Source organism: Meriones unguiculatus, chromosome 2, assembly GCF_030254825.1.
Source record: "Meriones unguiculatus strain TT.TT164.6M chromosome 2, Bangor_MerUng_6.1, whole genome shotgun sequence".
Classification (NCBI taxonomy): domain Eukaryota; kingdom Metazoa; phylum Chordata; class Mammalia; order Rodentia; family Muridae; genus Meriones; species Meriones unguiculatus.
This window is the reverse complement of record NC_083350.1, coordinates 74,099,140-74,120,836: the sequence shown is the minus strand read 5'-3', so window position 1 is coordinate 74,120,836 and position 21,697 is coordinate 74,099,140. Positions and strand designations below refer to the sequence as shown.

The window sequence follows — 21,697 nt, the reverse complement described above, 5'->3', positions numbered from 1 at the left end:
TTATTATTTGCTCTTTGATCATCTCTCATATATATGACTTGATTTTAATTTTCAAATGTGAAAAGATTATCGAAGCAGAACTAGTACTGGAAGCAGAACTGGGGTGTTTCTATTACATTTATAATAAATAGGCCCGGTGACGTTGAGGAGGGTAGGAGTTTTCAGTTAGTCATGTTTTGCGTACTAAAGCATCGGGAATCGATGAGGGCACAGGAAGCATGGAAGCGGACCTAGTGTGGTGTAAAGTGCCGTGATTGGTGGGTTTATAACCTGGTAATCGAGTTTTAAGATCAAAGGCTGTGGTCCGCAGCCCAGTGCTGGAGCATAAAGCTCTGGATTCGGTGGCGGCCGAGGCAGGCTCCTCCCTGGCTCGTTGGCCAGCCAGTTCACAGGAACAGTGAGTTCCAGCTTCCGTGAGAAACCCTGCTCAGAATGAAAGAAGGTGAAGAGTGCAGCGCAGTGGGAAAGCCCCGGCAGCAGCCTTTGCCTGCACGTGCACTTGCATGGCTGTGTCCCTGTGCACACTGCACACGTGCACACGGCCCTGGGTCAGTCCCCAGCACTGCCCGAAACAGTCACATTTCCATTTGAAACTTATGTCGACACCATCAAGTGTCAGGAACGACTGCAGTAAAGTCTACCAAGTGACGTCATTCCTCATCCCACTGCCTTAGTCTCCTGCTGTGCCGTGCTGAGTCTTCATGCGTGTGTCGCGCTAACTTCTGCTCAGAGCTCATGGAGGCCCAGTACTGAGCCACAGCTCCCACTGCATAAAGGCCTGAGCAGAGGCTCTTGGCACGGTGCAGTTGGGCTACCAGGAGAGTCTGAGCGTGGAGAAAATCTCAGGTCAGTAAGCTTGACCCCAGCAAGTGCTGGGTTGGACACATGCTTCCATGTGTTGCAAAGGGTTTCGTCGTTCCTGCACACACCTCATAGGCCAAAGAGCAGGACGGCATTTTAACTGAGCGCCAGAGGCTTCTTCATCTCCAGTGAACAGACTTCACAAGCACAGCCGAGCTTCTGCTTTGTAATAATGCTTGACAGATGAATGACTTAAGAGGGACAGATGATAGAGACAGAGACAAAGAGATAGAGATGATAGAGATAGCGAGAGAGAGAGAGACAGAGATAGAGACAGAGAGGTAGAGATGATAGAGACAGAGATAGAGATGATAGAGAGATAGAGATGATAGAGACAGAGATAGGGATGATAGAGCTGATAGACAGAGATGGCAGACAGATAGAGATGATAGAGATAGGGATAAGATAGATACTGAGTGATTGAGACTGATTATGGTCTGTAACCAGTTTTGCTGGTGTAATAAGCCTGGGGGCATCAATTTTTATATGGGCCTAGCCTAGCAGGGATGTAAGCAGTAATCTAGAAGGCATCATGGGAAAAAAAAAAACCACCCTGATTTTTCTCTTCAGGATTTGAAAGACAGGAGGTTGTGTCACGGCCAAAGGAGAAGTAAGTGGGTAGGCTTTAATTCCACAGCTTTGCTGAATTGACCCAGAGAACCTGCTTGGAAAATGGGTAACTCGTGCAGTGCAGAGTGTTGTGGGAACTTGAGAGGTCCGCCAAAGGTGACGTAGGCACACTGAACGGTGTCTCTAGGGAACGCTGCTTTCGTGAGAGTTTGGTGTGGGCCCAAGTCTCAAGGGAGATTCTATAGCAAAGGGCTGTGTTACTGGGACAAGTTGGAAGAGCTGAACGGACAGGAGGAAGAAAGGCCTGTGAAAGGCCAAGGGCCACTGATCTGAAAAGCCACATCATGCTTCTGGAAAGAAACTCGTAATGGGGTAGGCCCTCTACATACAAGATATTATCGTAGGGAAGAAAATATTAGCAATGTCTTTACATTTTCCTTTGTTGAAAGAGTTGCATTAGGATACAGACTATTTCAACTAGGTGTGGAGGGCACCCCAGAAGCCTTAGCAAGAAAATTCTAAGTTTGAGGCCAACCTGAGCTACACAGAGAGACTGTTTGTGTGTGTGTGTTTGCGCACGCGCGTGCGTGCATGCCTGTGCGTGTAGTATGCATATGTTCTGGAATTACAGTGAACACAATTCTATCTGCCAGCATTAGGAACCTGAAATCCTGACAGTTACGTGTAAGATTTTGGTGGTCGGAGTACGGCTTAAAGGCATTAACCTCACTCAGGGGCTTGATACACTATGGAGACGTCCAGGCCTCCACCTTGGTGAGAGCCTATAAGGGGATTATTGTTCTCACGAAATGCCATCTCTGCTTTATGTCCTTGCCCCTTTGTGACTTAAAAGAGAAATGTAAACAAAATTAATTGTAATTCCTCTCCCCCGGAAGGCTTGAGTGAATGCCAAAATAGCATTTTGGAGCATTCATTCATCGGCTTCAGAGTCAGTGACTTAGCAATAAATAGTATATCTCATTGCTAGTACTTCCACTCAGTAACTTAGTGTGAGCAGGGAAAAGATACAATTTACTTTTCTGGTTGATTTGATTGTGAATACTTGACAGAAACACCTTACACACTGTTCTGTTGCTGTAAAGAGACACCATGACCACAGCAACTCTAATGAAAGAAAGCATTTAATTGGGGCTTGCTTACAGTCTCCGAGGTTTAGTCTGTTTTAATCATGGCGGGGAGCATGGCTTTCGGGCAGATGTGGTGCTGGAGAAGTAGCTGAGAGTTCTGCCGACAGCAACAGACAGTGAGTGACAACCAGCATGGCTTGGCCCTTGGAAACCTCAACACCCATTGACACGCTTCCTCTAACAGAACTGCATCTATGCCAACAAGTCCACGCCTCCTAACTCTTCTCCGCTGGTGCCACTTCTGATGACTAAGCATTTAAATACAGGAGCCTATGGGGGACATTCTTATCCAAACAACCTCATTTGACTCCCTGACCTCCATTGGCCTGTAGCCATGCAATGCCAAAGTACACCCAGTCCAAGTTCAGAAGTCCCCCTAGGCTGTCATAGTCTGAGCACTTTAAAAATTAAAAGTTCAAAGTCTCTTCTGAGATACAAGGCAGTCTCCTAACTGTGATTTCTTGTAAAATCAAAATTAAAAGGTGGATTACATACTTCCAGATACAATGACACAGAATATACATTACCAGCCCAAAAGGGAGGAAAGGCAGCATAGTGAGGAAATACTGGACCAAAGCAAGGCCAAAACAGCAGGGCAAACTCTGAGCTCTACATCTCCATGTCTGATGTCAAGGCGCTCTTCAGATCTCCACCTCCTTCTGGCTTTGTTGACTGTAACACTTCTCTCTCCCGGGTTGGTTCCACTCCCTGTTAGCAGTTCTTCTTGGCAGGTCTCCCATGGCTCTGGCACCTCCAGTATCTTGGGGTTTTCAGGACAATGCAGGCTTCACTTTCGCAGCTTCACACAGTGGCTTCTCTGGCCTCCATGCAGGAACGCTGCAGGAATGCCCCTGACATGCGCCTGGCCTCAGTGGCCTTCCTTCATCACAGAGGGAAATTCAAAACCCCCTTCTGGTATTCTTGACTTCCCTTGAACGTGGCTGAAGCTGCCAAGCTCTGCCTCTTGTTGGGGCTGGAACATGAGCCCCTCATTTGGTTGCGCCTGCACCAGCTTCCTGTGGTTGATGGTCCCCTCCATTGCTTCCTGTTGTTGATGGTTTCCTCCATTGCTTCCTGTTGTTGATGGTCTCCTCCATGCCTCCTGTTGTTGATGGTCTCCTCCATTGCCTAAGCTTCTCTTTCATTCCTTTCACAAGCTGGACTCTTGGGTGAGTGGAATCTTTCCCAGAGGTCACCACTGCCTTTATTCCGCTAAGCATCAGCTTTTTCTTTAAACTGTTTTATCTCCTTGAACACTGGACTTAGCTCCGTTATATTTCCCGGTGTTCCTTTTCTCCTCAAACTGTACATTTTTAATTTCTCCTTGCTCAGCTTACTTAGTTTCATTACAGATCTGCATGAGAGTGACCACTGATAACCACAGGACAGAGTCAATACGAGCCTGTCTTGAAATCTTCTCTGCCATTGCCATTAATGCAAAACTCTTTAACTTAGCTTCAGGCAGATTTTTTGGACAAGGGCAGAAAATAACCACATTCTTTGACAAACTATCACAAAAAGTCTCTAGGTCAGTTACAAATATTGTTCCCCTTTGAAATTTCTTGAGCCAGGCCATCAGAATCTACATTGCTTTCAGCACCACTGGCTTCCATGCTCCTACTAGTATGGCTCATTAAGGCCCACTCAAAGCATTCAGCTGCTTTCCTAATCCAAAGCTCTAAAGTCCACATTCTGCCAACAAACAGCATGGTCAGGCCTGTTGGAACAGTGCTGCACTCCTGGTGCCAACTTCTGTCTTAGTGTCTTATTGATAGGAAGACACAACATTTAATTGGGGCTTGCTTACAGTGTCAGAGGTTTAGTCCATTTCAATCATGGCAGAAATGGTGCTGGAGTCGTAGTTAGGGGTTCTACATCCAGGTCGGCAGACAGCAGGACAAGAGTGGTACCTGGCCTGGCTTGGGCTCTGGAAACCTGAGAGCCCACCCCCAGTGACACACTTCTTCCAGCAAGACCACACTATTCCACAAGTCCATATCTCCTACTCTTTCTTCATTACAGCCACTCTCTGCTGACTTAAGCATTTAAATATATGAGCCCATGGGAGACATTTTTATTCAAACCACCACACAGTTTGAGAGGGTACAGCCCTTCATGGCAGGGAAGACATGGTGGACTTCATGGCCATAGGAGCACATGTATCATATCACACATGAACCAAGAAGCCCAGCTTAGGCTGAGAGTCGCTGGGCTGGAGCCTGTGCCATCTCCTTCCTGCAACTGGACCAGACCTCCTTAATGTTCTGCAGCCTCCCAAAACAGCACCACCTAGTGGGAACGATGTGTACCAACACATTAGCCTATGCGGGACAATTTGCATCCAAACCACTAGAGAGATTCCACGCACTGGAACCTGAGAACCTCTGATCCCGGAAGCACTCTGCCTCTGTGCCCTTTGTAATAGCCTCTTTTGTTACCTTGATGATAGCTATTGTCACTGTCAGATTTGACCCATGGGAAATAGCTCTCAGTCCACTCTTCAAGGAAGCTGGGCTCCTGGTGCAGTCTCACTCATCAGTCTGTGTAGCAGGGTGGGGAGCAGCTCCTCTGCAATTGTGTACCACAGCGCTGATATTCTGAGCTTCGGAAATGTTCCTGCTGACTGACTCATGTACTGAAAACAGAACAGCTTGTCCCCCAGGCTCCTTACTATGAGGATTACATCATCACTGGGAGAGGGTACAGTGGGTTGTTTGCTTTGTTGAACCTGAGGACAATTTTAATATTTAATTCAGACTTCATGTGGGAGCTGGTACAGGTTTCTGTTGCACCTCCTTCACTGCACTGCAACACTGTGGGTTTCATTTTCTATATATTCAATTGTATGTCTATTTAAGAGCTTATTCTTATGTGTGTGGATGTTTTGCCTGCATGTCTGTCTGTGTACCACGTGTGTGCCTGGTGCCTTCAGAGACCAGAAGAGGATGCCCGATCCCCTAAAACCGGAGTTACAGAGGTTGTGAACTTATGTGGGTCCTCTTAGCTTCTGAACCATCTCTCTAGCCCCCACTTAACAGCGGAATTAGAAAGCTAGGTACACGGATAGGTGACAGGTAATTTTAAAATAACTCCATAAAAGCCCTTGTTCTCATGCCTAGAATAGTCGTTGGCATATAGAGGTTCTCAAGTAATAGCTGTGATACTTTGCATAAAAAAGAGATGACATAGATTTAGCTACATATTGGCCTTTTAACACTAGTATAGAAAAATCACCTTTTATACCCGCTAATCATAAGCAACACTTTTTCTTGTTTACCTTTATGACTGTTTTGTATAGCTTATCATTTTGTACATAGTGTTTTGTGTTCTGCATTTTTAAAAAGCCATAATGACAGTTGACTAGTGTAATTGCAGGTTTCAGATTGCCTTTCCTCTCCGATTTGCTTGTAAACCCGTGTCGGGTACTGGAACTCCATCAGACTCGCAAGTGTGGAGGCGCAGACTGAGAGACTGGTGGCAGTGTCGCACTTCTGTGGTCAAGTAAAATTCTTTTTCTTTTTTGGTTTTTCGAGATAGGGTTTCTCTGTGTAGCCATGGCTTTCTTGGACTCGCTTTGTAGACCAGGCTGGCCTTGAACTCACAGTGATCCACCTGCCTCTGCCTCCCTGAGTGTTGCAATTACAGGTGTGCCACCATGCCTAGCTTCAAGTCAAAAATTTTTAACTGCATTTTCAGACACCTGAGAGTGAGTATTCCTAGTTAGGAATAAATGGCTAGATAATACTTTAGTCAAATATATTTAATTTGTACAAACCATATTTTTTTAATACTCTTATTCCTGGAACTGTAAATGGTATCATGGTAACCACCTTTGTTTAGACCTTTTGTTCTGCACTTTGTATCTTTAGGGTATGCCCTTAGAAACCGCATAGAGGGGGAAGGGAGGGAGAGAGGTGTTTCCCAATTTTTGGCATCAGTTTTTATTCTCACAGTCGGTGTGAATGTTCTAGCTATACATGTGAGTGCACGTGGCTGAAATAACACATTACCCACACTTCTGCAGGAATGAAGCTCGTTTGAATATGGGCTTTACTTCTCCAAATAATTTGATTTTATTTGTTTGTTTTGTTTTTGAGATGGGGATCTCAGTATATAGCCCTGGCTGGCCTGGAACTCACTGTATAGACCTGGCTGGCCTCCAACTCACAGAGATCCACATGTATTTACCTCTTGAGTGATGATAAAGACACTCACCAATGTAGCTGGCACTTGATTTTTGCCTCATACAGGCTAACTGATATTTTACTGAAATATGTAGCTGTCCCCCAAAACCAGCTTCTTTGGTACATTGCAATAAAAAAAATTTTAAATTATTACAATTTATTCACTTTGTATCCCAGCTGTGGCCTCCTCCTTCATCCCCTCCCAATTCCTCCTTCCTTCCCTCCCTCTTCTCCTCCCATGTTCTTCTCACAGTCCACTGATAGGGGAGGTCCTACTCCCCTCCATCTGACCCTAGCCTATCAGGTCTCATCAGGACTGGCTGCATTGTCTTCCTCTGTGGCCTGGTAAGGCTGCTCCCCCCATCAGGGGGAGGTGATCAAAGAGCCAGCCACTGAGTTCATGTGAGAGACAGCCTCTGCTCCTCTTACTAGGGAACCCACTTGGAGGCTGAGCTGCCATGGGCTACACCTTTGTAGGGGTTCTAGGTTATCTCCATCTACACACGGTCCTTGGTTGGAGAATCAGTCTCAGAAAAGACCCCTATGTCAGATTTTTTGGTTCTATTGCTCTCCTTGTGGAGCTCCTATCACCTCCAGGTCTTTCTATCTCTCCCTTCTTTTATGACATTCCCTGCACTCTGCCCAAAGTTTGGCTATGAGTCTCAGCATCTGCTTTGATACCTTGCTAATTAGAGTCTTTCTGAGGCCCTCTGTGGTAGACTCCTGTCCTGTTCCCTGTTTCTCCCTCTTCGATGTCTAGCCCATTTGCTTTCTGAGTGAGGATTGAGCAACTTCCCTAGGGTCCTCCCTCTTGGTTAGCTTTGCTCAACCATGTTCTTAGCAGCCATATTCGTAATAGCCAGAATCTGAAAACAACCCAGATGTCCCTCAATGGAGGATACAGAAATTGTGGTACATTTACATCATGGAATACTACTCAGCAATTAACAAGGAAATCATGAAATTTGCAGGCAAATGGTGGGAACTAGAAAAGATCATCTTGAGTGAGGTATCCCAGAAGCAGAAAGACACACATGGTATATATTCACTCATAAGTGGATATTAGTCATATAATATAGGGTAAACATACTAAAATTTGTACACCTAAAGAACCTAAGTACATTGAAATTTTGGCATTGTGCTCATGTGTTTAAAACCTTAGTTTAAGAAATTTAACTTTAAGGAATTTTTATATACAACTTACCTAACTTGAATGTGATTTATTATTACTTGTTCTAGAAAAATCATAATATACACATTATTCTTAGATTTATTTCTTTTTTCTCTTCATCCATTTCTTTCCCATTCTTTCTTCTTCCTCCTTTCTTTAAATTTTTTCTTTACATTTTAATTATTTGTGTGAATGTTCATGTGCCACGCATAGCACAGGTGGAAATCAGAGAACAACTTGCAAGACTCAGCTTTTCTTTCCATCACATAGGTGTTGGGATTGAATTCAGGTTATCAAGCATGGCAGCAAGTGCCTTCATCACGTGAGCCGTCTCGCCATCCCTTGTATATTTCTGTTGCAGGCAAGCCAATAGTACATAAAGGAAAGCCAGTGTGCGCTGCAGCAGCAGCGAACCCAGCCCTGCATGCCTGTGTCTTAACTTGATAATTAGTACAACAACTGAGGAGGGACAGACGGCCTACTGCTAGGGCGTGGAGTCCTCCCATGTTGTTATAAAATGTAATGATGTTTTTAGAAACAGGAGCAGTAGAGGGAGGTAAAGGAAGAACAGGAAGATGGCAGGCACCTTTGTGTCTGTTATTTCACCTGAGGTGCAGCATGGTGGGCCGTTCTCCCCGTCACCCTGTTGTCGGATCATGTCCCTCAGGACGGGTCATCTGTCGCATGTGTGACTTGGTGATTCGACCGTGCCTCTGCCACAGCAGAGATTTAAAGTCTGGCATCTCAATTGTGTGCCACAAATAAACCATCAAATTTGGAGGACACACACATCTATTTTCCGGGTGTATCATGAAGGTACAATATTTGAATAAACTGTGTCACATTATTACAGTCATGTGGACAGGGAGTGCTCTTTGAATACTCCTTTCTGTTCATTGTGGAAATGATTACATTTCTCTCGTAAACTACCACGTTCATAGCACCCAGTGCTGTCTCGAGGTTGTTTTGTTCAGGGTTTTATTTTATGGTTACTGATGTGTGTATGTGCAAGTGCAGGTGCCCGCGTTGCCGCCTGACGTGGGTGCTGGGAGCTGAACTCTGTCCTCTACAGGAGTGGCAAGCCGCGGTAGCCACCGAGCCATCTCTCCAGCCCCTCTCTTCCTTTTTCTTAGATTTTTCTTAAATGCAAGCCTTGTTTTTAGTCGGGGTTTGACTATGTGAGACCAAAAAGGAGGTTAGTTATCCGTATTGTGGAATAAATTTTGTGAAAACACTATTTAAACCTTTAATTTGCATTTTGTTGGTGTTGGGTTGTTTTAGATGGTTTCTGTGTGTAGCCTTGGCCGACCTGAAACACAGTGTAGTGCAGGCTGGCCTGGAACTCGGCCTCCTGAGTGCTGGGATTACAGGTGTGGGCTGGGATTTCAGGTGAGGGCAGTTCATCAGACCTAGCCATACTGCAAGCCATTGGATTGTAAAGCTCCAGCTGCAAATGAGACATCAGTGCACAATTATCGAGTTAAAATGTTTTTGAAAACTTAAGAGAAACTTCACAATTATGTCATAAAAGAAGACTGGCTCCGGGAGCTGCCATGTAATGCCACTTTAGGCTGTATTAAGAGCCTAGCGGGTAAGGGCTGCTTTCAGAATGCTGGTTACAGAGAGCTCTTGGGAGAAGCAGGAAATCACTTTAAGCGATTTATGTGCTCCAAAGACTGGCAAGTAGGAATCCTCTCTGGGGTAGCTTCTTAAGAATAGCACAGACTTTTGTTTATTTAAAATAATTCATTATTCATCCCCTTTCTGAGGTTACTTCTTACCCCGCCGGTACCTGCTGTCTGCCTGGCACTGTTTTGGTTAGCGTCTCCACTCAGTAAACCGTATTACAGCCTAAGAAGACGCAGACACAGTTAACGGATGATGGGTGACAGAGCCACCTCCAGTACCAGACACAGATACTCTTCCGGTGGGTCTTGCTTTCATTCTCTCATTCGTTCTTGCAGTAGCTTGTTCAACAAGAGCAGCCTAGCCCCTGGCCCCTGTGCTCTGAAGGATGAGGGCTGAGCAGAATCAGGGTCCCAGAGGGGCCTTACACTCTCACCTGCGGGACCAGGAGAAGCGTGGAAGTAAGTGTTTGTATGGCGTCCTGCAGGCTGGGCAGGAACTGTTGAGGAATAGAGTTGGCCAGGAGCCTGAGTGGGGACGCTGTGTGCCAAAGCCCTAGGCCAGAGAGCAAGGCGTTTCCCCTGGCCCAGCTTGGTCTTCCCTTGTGAGGGACTAGAGATTAAAAAGTGAGTATTTGAGTGACCTGGTCACGGATCTGCCTTTTAAGAGTTCATCCAGTGTCTTTGAGGAATAACTTGCCATAATCATCCTTTGCCTGTCTTTAAAGTTCTTTCAGTTGACATATAATATTGGTGCATATTTGTGGATTATGATTTGACACCTGTGTACTGTACATAATAGGTAACCATGGTAATTATCCTTCACAGTGGCGCACTGATCAGAACCATTGTCTGGAGGACGCAAAGATCAGAGGCCTACTTATTTTTATTGAGGTGCTGGTAGAGAATTGCCCTCCCCCAAAAGCTGTAGCAACAGACTATCCAGGCTCCTGGCTAGCTTATGCTGTTCTCTGTGCGGAGGAAGTCCATAGGCCTGCCCTGCTTCCCATATCCTCTCATGCCCAACCTGCTCCGAGCCGTCAGCCCCCCTGTTCCCAGTACAAAACAGATCTTGATCACATGTGACCCAGTGCATCCCCCTCTGGCCTTTATGTCCTCCTCCCCTTCTTCTTCAATAACCACCGAGTCTCACTAGTGCTGCCTGTGTGCCTATGTGTGCGGGACCATTCACCGAGAGCACGGGCAGCCTACCAGTGGCCTTACACTGGAAGAAAAGATGCTCTGTACCAGCAGCCAGCAGCTGCCAGTTGTTCCTCAGCTAGAGGCGAAGCCTGCTGAGCTTCTCCTTCCTCCATGATGGAGTGCTGCCTGGCTCCATGTTGGAGCTACTGTCAGTTCATGAATGCAGTAGCCGTGCCATTTTACAACGCTCCTATGTTGTATCTGCCATTTCTTCCCCAACGTTCCCTGAGCCTTTGGGGGTAGAGTTTGCTATAGATGCCCATTTAGGCTCAACATCCACTTATTCTTTGACCAGCCATGAGGCTGTATTGGCTGCGTCCCGGGCTAGAGCAGCGCACTCCAGGGGTGTGAACGTAAATATTAGAAATTTTGGCATTACTTTTACTTAAGCACATTGTGTTAGGAGGGTGGGGGCATGCCTGTGGCGGTCAGAGACAGCTTGTGGGAGTTAATTCTGTCCTTCTAACGCGTCAGTCCTAGGGACAGAACTCAAGTTGTCAGACCTGGGAGCAAGCTCCTTTACTTGCTGAGCCCTTCTGTTGGTTGACAGGTTCAACACTCTGGATCTGAAAGCGGCAGTTAGAGAATTAAGCTGTGTTTCTGCTAACCTCTGAGCTGAAGACAGAGACCCTGAGCTGCTTTGGGGATGTCCCGCCCCAGCTCCAAGTAGGGCAGAGCTAAGCCTGAAGGATCTCATCTAGTTCCTCTTAGACCTGACAGTGCCGTGCGCCCAGTCACAGGCCTGAGGCTTTTTTACTGATCTCTTCCAAGGCGCCCTTTCTTTTTCTGCACGTGGAAGAGGCTCTCGTCAGCATGCATCTGTCAGATGGTCCGGCTGGAAATGTCTTCGCTTTCCCTGGCTGTCTTGACAGGAACGGAGGGAACTTGTACAGTGTCTGTGAGCACGTCTGTGATCTGACAGCAGCTGGCTTCCTTTGGTGATGCTGCGCCACCTTCAGATTGAAACTGAGGCTTCCGTGTTGTGCATGGTAACAGCTCCCTGCTCTGCAGTTAGAGAGCTTGAGATGCAGAACTTGAGAGATTGAACCTGCAGGCCGGAAGCCCGAGTACAAGCTGAGTGGGGGCAGTTGGGCCTTAGTGTCTTACACTGAGACGCCTCAGGGCTGCTCTGTCTAATACTGGCTGTGACATGGTCAAAGTAATTGTTTTAGTGTCTTGCTCCGACCTCATCAAACTCTTTATTGTAATAGCCGCTTATTGTTATTCTTGACAGTGGCACAGAGTCAGCTTTGTAAAGGGGTGATTTTATATTAAAAACAGACACCTTGCTTAAGATGAGACTTAGCTGAAATGACAAGAAAATGTTTGGTTCTGTTTGTTAAGCTGAAGGCTTACTGATGTCCCTCCGCTTTCTCTGACCCCTGCCCTTCCTTTCTTTTTATTTGGAAGGGGATACAGACAATCCTTATTTGTATCACTTTGTACCTAATATGAAAAGATCTCTCTAAATTATTTGCTTTTGTTTTTAATAAAAAAATCGGCAAGGGACTGGAGCGATAGCCTAGCAGTTAATGCCATGTACTACCCCTCTGGGCCCCAGCGGACCCGAGCTCAAACGCATGCAAGCCCCTTACAGACAAACCGTTCACAGAGAGCTTAAATGTTTTTTAAAAAGGAAAATACGAGGCGGTATCTTGGAGCGAAGCCTCATACCAGAGCCCTCCTTGCTTTTTTGGATCTAGTGTTCTGCTCTGATGGGCCGCTCTGGCCTCAGCGTGCCCCAAAGTGACCAGCTCACCTCAGGAGCAGACTTGGCCCATTTTCCTGCAGACTTGGCCCATTATTCTGCTTGGTGGACGCTGCCTCTGTTGAGTTCCAGAGGCCACAGCTGAATCTCAAGGAGTGCTTGGAGCAAGTAAATTGGCATGAATGATGCATTGTCTTTCTGAAAGGGAATAAATGAAGGGACATTGGCGGGACAGTGGCACTGAGTGCTGTGTTGGCTTGACGGTCTTCTCCACAAACACACTTTTGGTTTTATTCTTATTTTTTCAATACAATTGTAATTGAAATTACATTGGTTTCCCTCTCCCTTTCCTCCCTTTAGCTCTTCCCCGGAATCCTCCCTCCAACCCTTCCCACACCCCCACCACCTTCAAGTTGATAGCCCCTTTGTCTTTAATTATTACTTTTACATATATATATATGTGTATGTATGCACAAATATATAAATACTACCTACTTATTGGAAAAATACCCTTAATCGCTTTGCCTCACAAAACAAATACTTTTGCTTCCTTTGTACATATCTTCTAGAATGTGCTATTCATAGCACTTCTGTTTCTACATTAAAGTGCTTTAAACATTTTTTGCTCTAACTATTTTCTATCACTATTTTAAGTCTCTTGTAGTTCAGGCTGGGATAGCTGAGGGTGACGTTAAACTCCTGCCCCTTCTTCCTCCATCTCCCAAGTTCTGGGATTCCAGGCACTGCCACCATCACTGTGTCATTGAGTTATCTTGTGATGATACAATTGCTCCATTGAAGACAGTTGTTTTGTTGTTGGAGGAAAATTTTAAACCGTGTCAAATATATACAATATATTATTTTTTCATCTTAGCCTTTTTTAATGTTTTTTCACGTGTGTGGCCTTTCAGTATGTGCGTACACTGCTTGCATGCCTTGTACCAGGAGAGGTCACTGGGCCCCCTGGAGCTGGCGTCATAGATGGTGGTGCACTGCCACACGGAGCTGTCGTGTGGGAGCGTGCTCGTCTGCCGACAGGATCCGGGCGCAGGCTCCTCCGTGGCACAGAAGCCTCCGTGCTCTCACACATTTGGAGGGCAGAAACGTCATTTTGAAAAATCCTTCTAAGAGCTTAAGATGATATGAATGTAGACTATGTTTAGAAAAAAAAAAAGTCAAAGGCTTGAAATTTTCCAGCTGTTTACCTTGAGTGATAAAGTCACGTTTGAAGAGGCGCATCCAGCCAGGGGCTTTGCAACACTCATGCTCATTCATCTTGGGGGGAAACATTGCTCTAAGAAGTAGGTATAAAGCTGGCACAGTGGCTCAGCAAGTGAGGGTGCGTGCCACCACGCCCGATGACCTGAGTTCGGTCCCTGGCCCTCCCACTGGAGAAGGAGAGAGCTGAGCTGGGGAGTGGTCCTCTGACCTCCACACACGCACCTTTGCAGGCATGCAGACCCCACACACTCATGCATGTAAAATAAAAATAAACTTCGTTTTAAAAATTAAAAGAACCTCTGTGTATAAATTTCCTCCCTCTGTCTTTAAGAGGGCAGGTCCTAATCAGGTGGATTTGGAATGTCCTGGAGAAACTTCAGAGAGCTTTTTTCCCTTGAAATGTTGGTCATTATAGGGACAGATGACAAATTTATTCTTAATAGGTGTTCTACCATTGGCGACTTACTTGGAGTTAAAAAAAAAATAAATTCAGAACAATTTTATAACCGATGGTTCACTTTCAAAAACTAAACTGTGGTGGTGAGCATAGGAGCCCTTCACCAGTGGATTCCAAAAGACATCTTTTTTTTGGGGGGGGGGATGTATTTTTATTTGTATGTATTTTAAATTTTTATTTTGAAAATTTCTCTACATGCTGTAATGAACTATCTGAGGTGGGTCAACTTTACTTATTTTGCTCACAGTTTTGAGAGGTTCGGGGACCTAACACGGCTCTCAGTTTAGTTCCAGTGAGGACTGTCTGTGCCTTATTAAATTGTGGTAGATCACACAGCAAAACAGGAAGCAGGGAGGCCACACTTCTGTCATAGTTCTCTTTGGATCATCAACCAGGGCTGGTGAGGGATACCTGAATCTAGGGCCCCACTAAAGGACAGGTCTCCGCAGAGCATCCTGAGGACCACATTTCCAAAGCGAGGACCCTGGAGAAACCAACCATTGCTGAACCTTGGCACGTTTCCAACTTGTATAGGCTAGTGTCGTGTCCAGTGGACTCAGTAATTACGACACTCGTGTTTATCTATATTTTTGCCTATTATCCTTCCAGGTGCAGGCAACCCCAGAACAGAGGGTCATCTGGACTAGCACTGCTGACAGACAGAACGTGGTATTTCGTTTCTCTTGGGAGTGTTCTAAGTTCTCAGTGCAGGGAACTTCTGCCCTGGTCATATGTCTCTTTAGATAGTTAATGATTTATCTCTACTGTTAAGGGCAGTTTGAAATCTTGCCTTTAATTGTATGTGTATATGTTTGTGTATGTTTTTATGTCTCTCTGTATGTATGTCTATGTATGAGTCTATGTGTATGTGTGTATATATGTGCTGTTTCCTGTGTCCTGGAATTCTTTTTTTGTGTTTCCATTGTTTGGTATGCTTTATGTTAGAAATTCTGTGTTTGTTTCTCCTCTGCCCTGTGTGGTCCACTGTTACTGCAGAAGAATTAAGATCTGTAACCCGTGGAATTGCCTGCAGGATGGCTCTTGCTTGTATCGTCGTGGTGGGTGGTGTTGATTTTCTTCTTTTTCCTGTCTCCATACTTGCTGCCAGCGTTTCATTAAGCATGACAAAATTAGTTGTCAGATATTCAATTAATTTTATATGCATGTACGAATGTTTACATATGCATGTTATAAAACATGTTTATATTAATATCCTGAGGAATTTTCTTGTTTGAGGTTCACTCATTAGAGAAACTCCCTTCCCCTAATCCAGGTCCCTCCAAGTCATAGAGAATAAGCAGGTCAGTGTATGTTGTCTTCCTGTTTAAACTGGATCAGTTTTCAAATTAATGGGGTGGGTGCCCAGGGTCCTCTGTGAGGCTCTGAAGCCTTTGAGCAGTTACCCGCCAGCTGGTAGCACTGTTTAGGGAGACTGGAATCTGGCCTCTTCTGTTCTGTCTCTGCCTCTTGATGTCCGTGCTTTCTCTACAATGGTGAATTCATGTCCTCTGAAACTGTGGGTCAGAATAAATCTCTTCTCCCTTACGTTGTTTCTGTCAAGTGTTTGGTCATGACAACTGGTACGTCCTTTTCTGCTTTTCATTAAAAGGTTTAATTAGCTTGGTTTAAACTGACTTGTTTCCATCCATTTTTCCCCTCAAGGATAATGAAATATTTTCTTCCTCGGATAATGGGAACCTCTTTAAGAGTATAACAGTTTTTCCCCTTAAAGTTCTTTATCCTGTGCGTAACAAGGCACTTCAGGCTCTCCTTGTGCCTGATCGGGAAGCAGCATTTCCTGGAGGAGACAGTGAGTCCGGCAGGGCATTTAGGGAGGGCGCTGAGCATGCACACAGCTGGGAAGTGAGCGTCCTTGCCAGGCGTTGCAGGGGACAGAGCTTGGAAGTAGGTCTATTGTTGAAGATTGAAAGAGATACAGAGTTTGCATGAACTCTTGCAGTTTGTATTCTGAACTGACTTAGTGGGTAAGAGCCAGCTGCTTTTCCAAAGGACCTGGGTTCAGCACCCACATAGTAACCATCCATAGCAACAGTTCCATGAGATCCAGCTCCCTCTTCTGGCCGTCTCCAGCACTGCATGCATGTGGTGCATAGACAGAATGCACGCAGGCAAAACATACCCACAAAATAAAAATAAGGGAAAATGTTACTAGTTAGTATAAAGTCATGGGCTTTAATGTACTTCTTTATGTATCATAAAACTATGTCCCCAACTGTTGTAGAAAAACAGAGTCTGTTTGTCCTGCAAGGATGTGGCCACTGGATAGAGGGTGTGTGTGTGTGTGTGTGTGTGTGTAGGGGGAATTCTGAGGACATTCCACAACAGGAATGTGCTGATAGATTAACACCTTTAAAGTCTGTTAGTTATGTCACCTGATCCACTGTGATGTGAATGGGCTTGGATTTACATGTAGCTTCCTTTAGTTCATTTTACAGCTTTGTTATTCCTTTTGTGGGCTCCTAGGTCTCTTCAGCGAACCATGTTAATACAAGAGCTCTCCTCCCTGCCCTCTTTCCCCTTCCTCCTGGCCTTCTGCATACACAGTTTTAGTTTAAAGGTATATTTTTAATTTTATTTGAGGCAGTGTCCTACGTAGCCCAGGCTGGCCTCAGACCAGTTGAATGACGTTGAACTCCCAATCCTCTTGCCTCCACTTCCAGGTGCAGAGGTTACAGGTGTTTGCCCCATCACCCGGCCTGGGAGGTGCTTGGCATTGAACTCAGGGCCTCGGGAATACTAGACAAGTATTTTGCAGTCCTAAATACCTGTTTTTCAGACAGATGTGGGGCCCTCATGTGAGTCATCTTGAAGCTCAGTGGAACCTTCCTGCTTCCTTCTGCCTCAGCCCTGGGTTGTCAGTAATCATCCTCTTGTCTTTGGAGACATTTTTAAATCTCCAAGACAAGGACAGGCCAGAATTAAGCGAGCTGAGGTCAGTTAACGTAGGATCACTTGAAGTGTGTGGGATTCAAAGACCGAGAAGGCCCAGCGTGGTAGACTGAGCCCTGTAAGAACAGGGCGTGGAGCCGGGCCGGCAGGACAGCAGCCAGTGCCTGCGGTAGCCCCGCCGTGTGGTTGACGGACAGACCTCAAGGAGAGAAAGTGCCTCTGTTGGACTGGTGTCAGCATATTTCTTTCCATTTAAATGATAAGATGGTATGTGAAATAACAGGGGCAAAACTTGGCACCATGAATAATTAACTCCCGCGGTTTTCAGGAGCTAATTTTAGCCAACATCGTGAAGGCAAAATAGCAGTGGGTAGAGAGGCTGAACTGAAGGCAGGAGACGGGAAAGCCAGGGTGGCCATCGCTGTGTTGAGAGCAGGGACCTCACTCCCTCACTGACTGCCATCCTCCACTGCCTGCTTCATGCGGTTAATAAACCCAGCAGTCAGGCGCCTGTGCCACATCTAGGTAATGCTGTGAAATGACAGGGAACAGAATGCGTTTGGAGGGCAGTGTAGACGTGACACAGACCGCCTGGCTGAGCTTGGGATCTCAGCCCTGCTTTGGGTTCTTCCTGCGTGAACTGACCTTCCTGTTTGTCACCGCTGTCGATTCAAGCATCCTTTTAAGTGGGGGCAAGCAACTTGAAGGCAGCTATAGTATAAGCATAGTGCAAGGTAGGTGGGGAAGAAGCGCCAGCCAGTTAGCCCTCCAGACAGATTTCACCCTAGAGCCTCCCCCACATACTCCCTTCCACATAAGGCCTCTGCAAGACAAGAAGGACACGCGCGCACATCCTGACTGCGCGCTCCCTCTGGCAGCCTGTCTCTAGAAGAGATTTGGTATTGCCTGCAAACGTGTAGAATACTCCTGAGACAGAGATGTGGACCTTCATATAGGTAAGGGCTCACTTTCTGTCTCCTACACACACACACACACACACACACACACACCTATTTTCATAGTAGGCACAATGTAAATTTTTAGTGGAGGAAGTACTAAATAAATTGTCACATGACATTTTGTTGCTAGTATAATGGCCATGTATGTGAATTGTGAAAAAAATAGCATGTTTTTTGTTTTGTTTTGTTTTGTTTTGTTAAGAGCATACTACTTCCTTTTGCTCTTATACAGTTTACAGAGATCTGGGGTTTGTATTAGTTTTTAGATAGAACTGAAGACTTTACATTCTTTTGTGTTTCTGGCTCGCTTGACATTGGCTTGGTTTCCTCTTGGGCTTACTACAAGATTGGCTAAGGACCGTGTGGGGGGTAAGTGGGTCTTAGGGAGGTGTCCTCAGCCTTGGCTGGTGAGTTTGAGAGTTCAGGCCCAGTGGCGACACCCTTTGATCTGTTCTACAAATAAAACCGACTTATGTGTGCTAAGTGTTTTCTGTCTTGTTTGTTTTTGAGACAGGATATTGCTTATGGCTAGCCTTGGTAAGCCTCAACGTCGTGATCCCCCTGCCTCGGCCTCACAAGTGCTGGTCTGTACCATCATGCCCAGCCCTTATATATGTAAAGTTTGGGTTCAGCTTTTCACTTTGAAAACAGGCCACCTTCCTTTGGTCTAGCAATGTATCTTTCTATTAATATCTTTGTATTTACTGTCCACTCCTTCATAGCCACAATTTAAAAGTTTACTAAGGCAGTCTGTTATAATTTAGCACTGAGACCTCCCTTGCTTTGAAGATCAGAGGTGGAGTCCTTCCTGGTGTTGGAGCCAGGAAGCGCTTCTTCAACTTCTTTTTGGTGCAGTTTAATCTGTTTGCTTAGTTTACCTCTGACCAGTGAATGGGGTTATATAATGATATATCCTGTTCTATCAAATGCTTTTAAAGTAAGACTTCTGATGAAAATATTTTGTTTCTTTAACAGAAATCACAGTCCACTAATGAGTTTTGGAGCCAGCTTTGTCAGCTTTTTGGTAAGTTGATATCAAAAGATATATTGTGTAAAGAAAACAAATATAAACTAATGCCTGTTTGCCTGCCAGCTATATAGACACACCATCATAGAAAACCTTAAGGTTTGTTTTGCCCATTAATCAATCTGTGAGATAAATGTTCTCCCCAACTTTAAAAATAAAATGCTTATGTATGATATTTAGAGGGTTATGTTTTTTCCAACCTGTTTTTGTTGTTGTTGTTTTAAGAATAAAAATCTAATTGAAAGCCCTTCATAGATTGAGATTGTGTTGTGACAAGAGAAAAAGTCTTTGGTAAGAAAGGTTAGCTCCAAAACTGAGTAACCGCAGCCTAGAGGATGCGTTGAGGGGCTGAATGAAAGCATCCCAGTGCTACGGCTTGAGAGAGGGGGTAGGGTTACAGTAGTTCAGCCTGTCAGCCGGTCAATATTGGAGCTGATGCCTTTGTTTTTCTGAAGTGCTTGTCATATAAACGGCTTTTGCCATTTAAAAAATCAGTATAGAATTGCATAAAGGAGAAAATGTACTGAGTAAAGACTAAAGGAAGAGAAAATTTACATTAAAAAATGAAAGGGCATGTTGTAGGCAGCCATCTGGTCTTTGGCTAACATCCAGTAAGCTGGGTTTTCACTCAAGCTATTGATTTTCTCTTAATGGAACACAGGTCTTAAGGCCTCTTTGCAGGAATGCTAGCTCCATACCTAGGGGAAGATTGTTCTTGATGGTGACTGTAACGTCTGTCTTAGTTACTTGTCCTGTGACTGTGATAAAATGCCAGTCAGAAGCAGCTGAACAGAGGGTTCGTTGTGGGTCACAGCTGGAGGTTACAGACCATAGTGGTTGGGAAGTCACAGGCAGGAACGGTGGAAGTCACAATCAGTGAGTGCTCAGCTCACTTCCTTTCTCAGCTCAGAAAATGGTGCCGCCCACAGTGGGAAGGCCTTCCCATGCCAGTTAACCTGATCAAGATGATACCCTGTAGACCTGCTGAGGCCCATCTCCCAAGTGGTTTTAGAACTCATCGGTCTGACAGTTGAGATTAGCCATCTCAGTACCCAAGTGACTGTGAGGGAGGGCGTGGAGACAGTCAGAGGCTCCGGGGTGAGTAGTGGGGAGAGTGGGCTCGCGGCAAGGCTGAGCTTTTAGCTGCCTGCAGGGTGTTTGGAAGGAGAACTGGCTGCAGTGAAGGTGACTGAGGGTTGTTCAGCTAGCACGGAGAAGGTGGTTAGAGTCACATCAAAGGAGCCTAGAATGTCATCGATGGAGAATGAAAAGAGAGAGAGATGCCAGGACATCAGAGACACCAGCAGATCCAGCAGGGCCTCCAAAGAATGGGGTGCTCCTACCCCTGTTGCCTGTGCAGCTCAGGGACCTCGGTTTTCTCTGAGGTGTTTTGGTACCTGGGGAAGGCAGGAGAGTCAGAAATTCAAGGTTATCCTTATCTGTATATTGACTTGAAGGCCAGCATGGGCTACCTGAGACCACATTTAAAAGATCAAGCAAACAACTCCATTGTTGTACTGGGTATACGTCTGAAGTGCTCATTAAATATTGAGGAGTAACTGTAGATAATGCAAAGTGGATTCTTTGAAGGTAAATCCACCCACAGGAATTTCTGTCCCTGGAAAGACTGATCTCCCAATGGCATCTGCTGACTATTCTTTTACTAGCGTTTTGTTGTTGTTGTTCAATATTTGAAGCCAGAGATCCATCAGTGGGTAGAATAAGCTTTTGAATGTGACCCTGTTATAAAAACTGAAGTGAATAGGTCAATCAAAAATGATATAGTTCTATTATGTTTAATTTTTAAAAAGAGTATAAAATGAAACTACAAGAACATTCACCGCCATGTAATTTTTCATGCTGGCATAATCGAGATGTAGTCTTCTTTTACACCAGGACTATAGTTTCTTTAATGACTAGAGCATACTGTAACAGTGTGAACCTTTTTACTTGAGAATAATTGTGGTGATTTTTCTAGTTTGTCATTTCACAGTAACAAAGCCTGAGGTTCCTGTGCTTACTGATTCATTAGTCTTTTCTCTGTTTCCTGGAAGAATGCCATGATGACATTCGAGGAAGAGAAAATGCAGTTGGCGTGTGATGACTTAAAAACCACGGAAAAGCTGTGTGAAAGTGAAGAGGCTGGAGTCATCGAAACAATTAAGAATAAAATCAAGAAGAACGTAAGTGGCTCAGCGCCAGTTTGTATGCCACGGCCTGTCTGTAGAGTGTCACTCACTGACTTAGGTTTGGAATCTAGGATATGACTGAAAATGGACATTAATTATCTGTCATGGCTTCTGGTCAAGTACTACGTCTCTTAGAATAGTAGAGGCCCCTTCAGTCTTTAGAACCATCCCTTGCCTGTTCTCAGAGTCTGTGTGGTTAGTTTTAAATGTTGGCTTGCCATCACCCAGGATCACTGGAGAAGAGACCCTCAATCGAGGCATTTTCTCCATCAGGTTTGCCTGTGGCCATGTCTGTGGGGGACTGTCTTGATTGGTAATTTATGTAAGAAGATGCAGCCCTTTGTAGGTGGCACCCTTTGCTAAGCAAGGCTGCTGAGCTGTACGAAATGGGAGAAAGCCAGATGAAAGCAGAGGCAAGCAGGCAGTGTGGACCATTCCTTCCTCTCTGCTCTCGACTGGATGTG

At 45.2% G+C, this 21,697-nt stretch overlaps 1 protein-coding gene across 1 annotated transcript in view; it reads left to right on the top strand.

The window, feature by feature from the left end:
- Ttc39c (tetratricopeptide repeat domain 39C) overlaps positions 1–21,697 on the top strand; it is an 88,025-nt gene that overhangs the window by 21,508 nt on the left and 44,820 nt on the right. The window contains exons 2-3 of the mRNA XM_060377667.1: positions 18,993–19,041; positions 21,099–21,227. Of these exons, the coding sequence (XP_060233650.1) occupies positions 18,993–19,041; positions 21,099–21,227 (178 nt within the window). The remainder of the gene's footprint in view (positions 1–18,992; positions 19,042–21,098; positions 21,228–21,697) is intronic.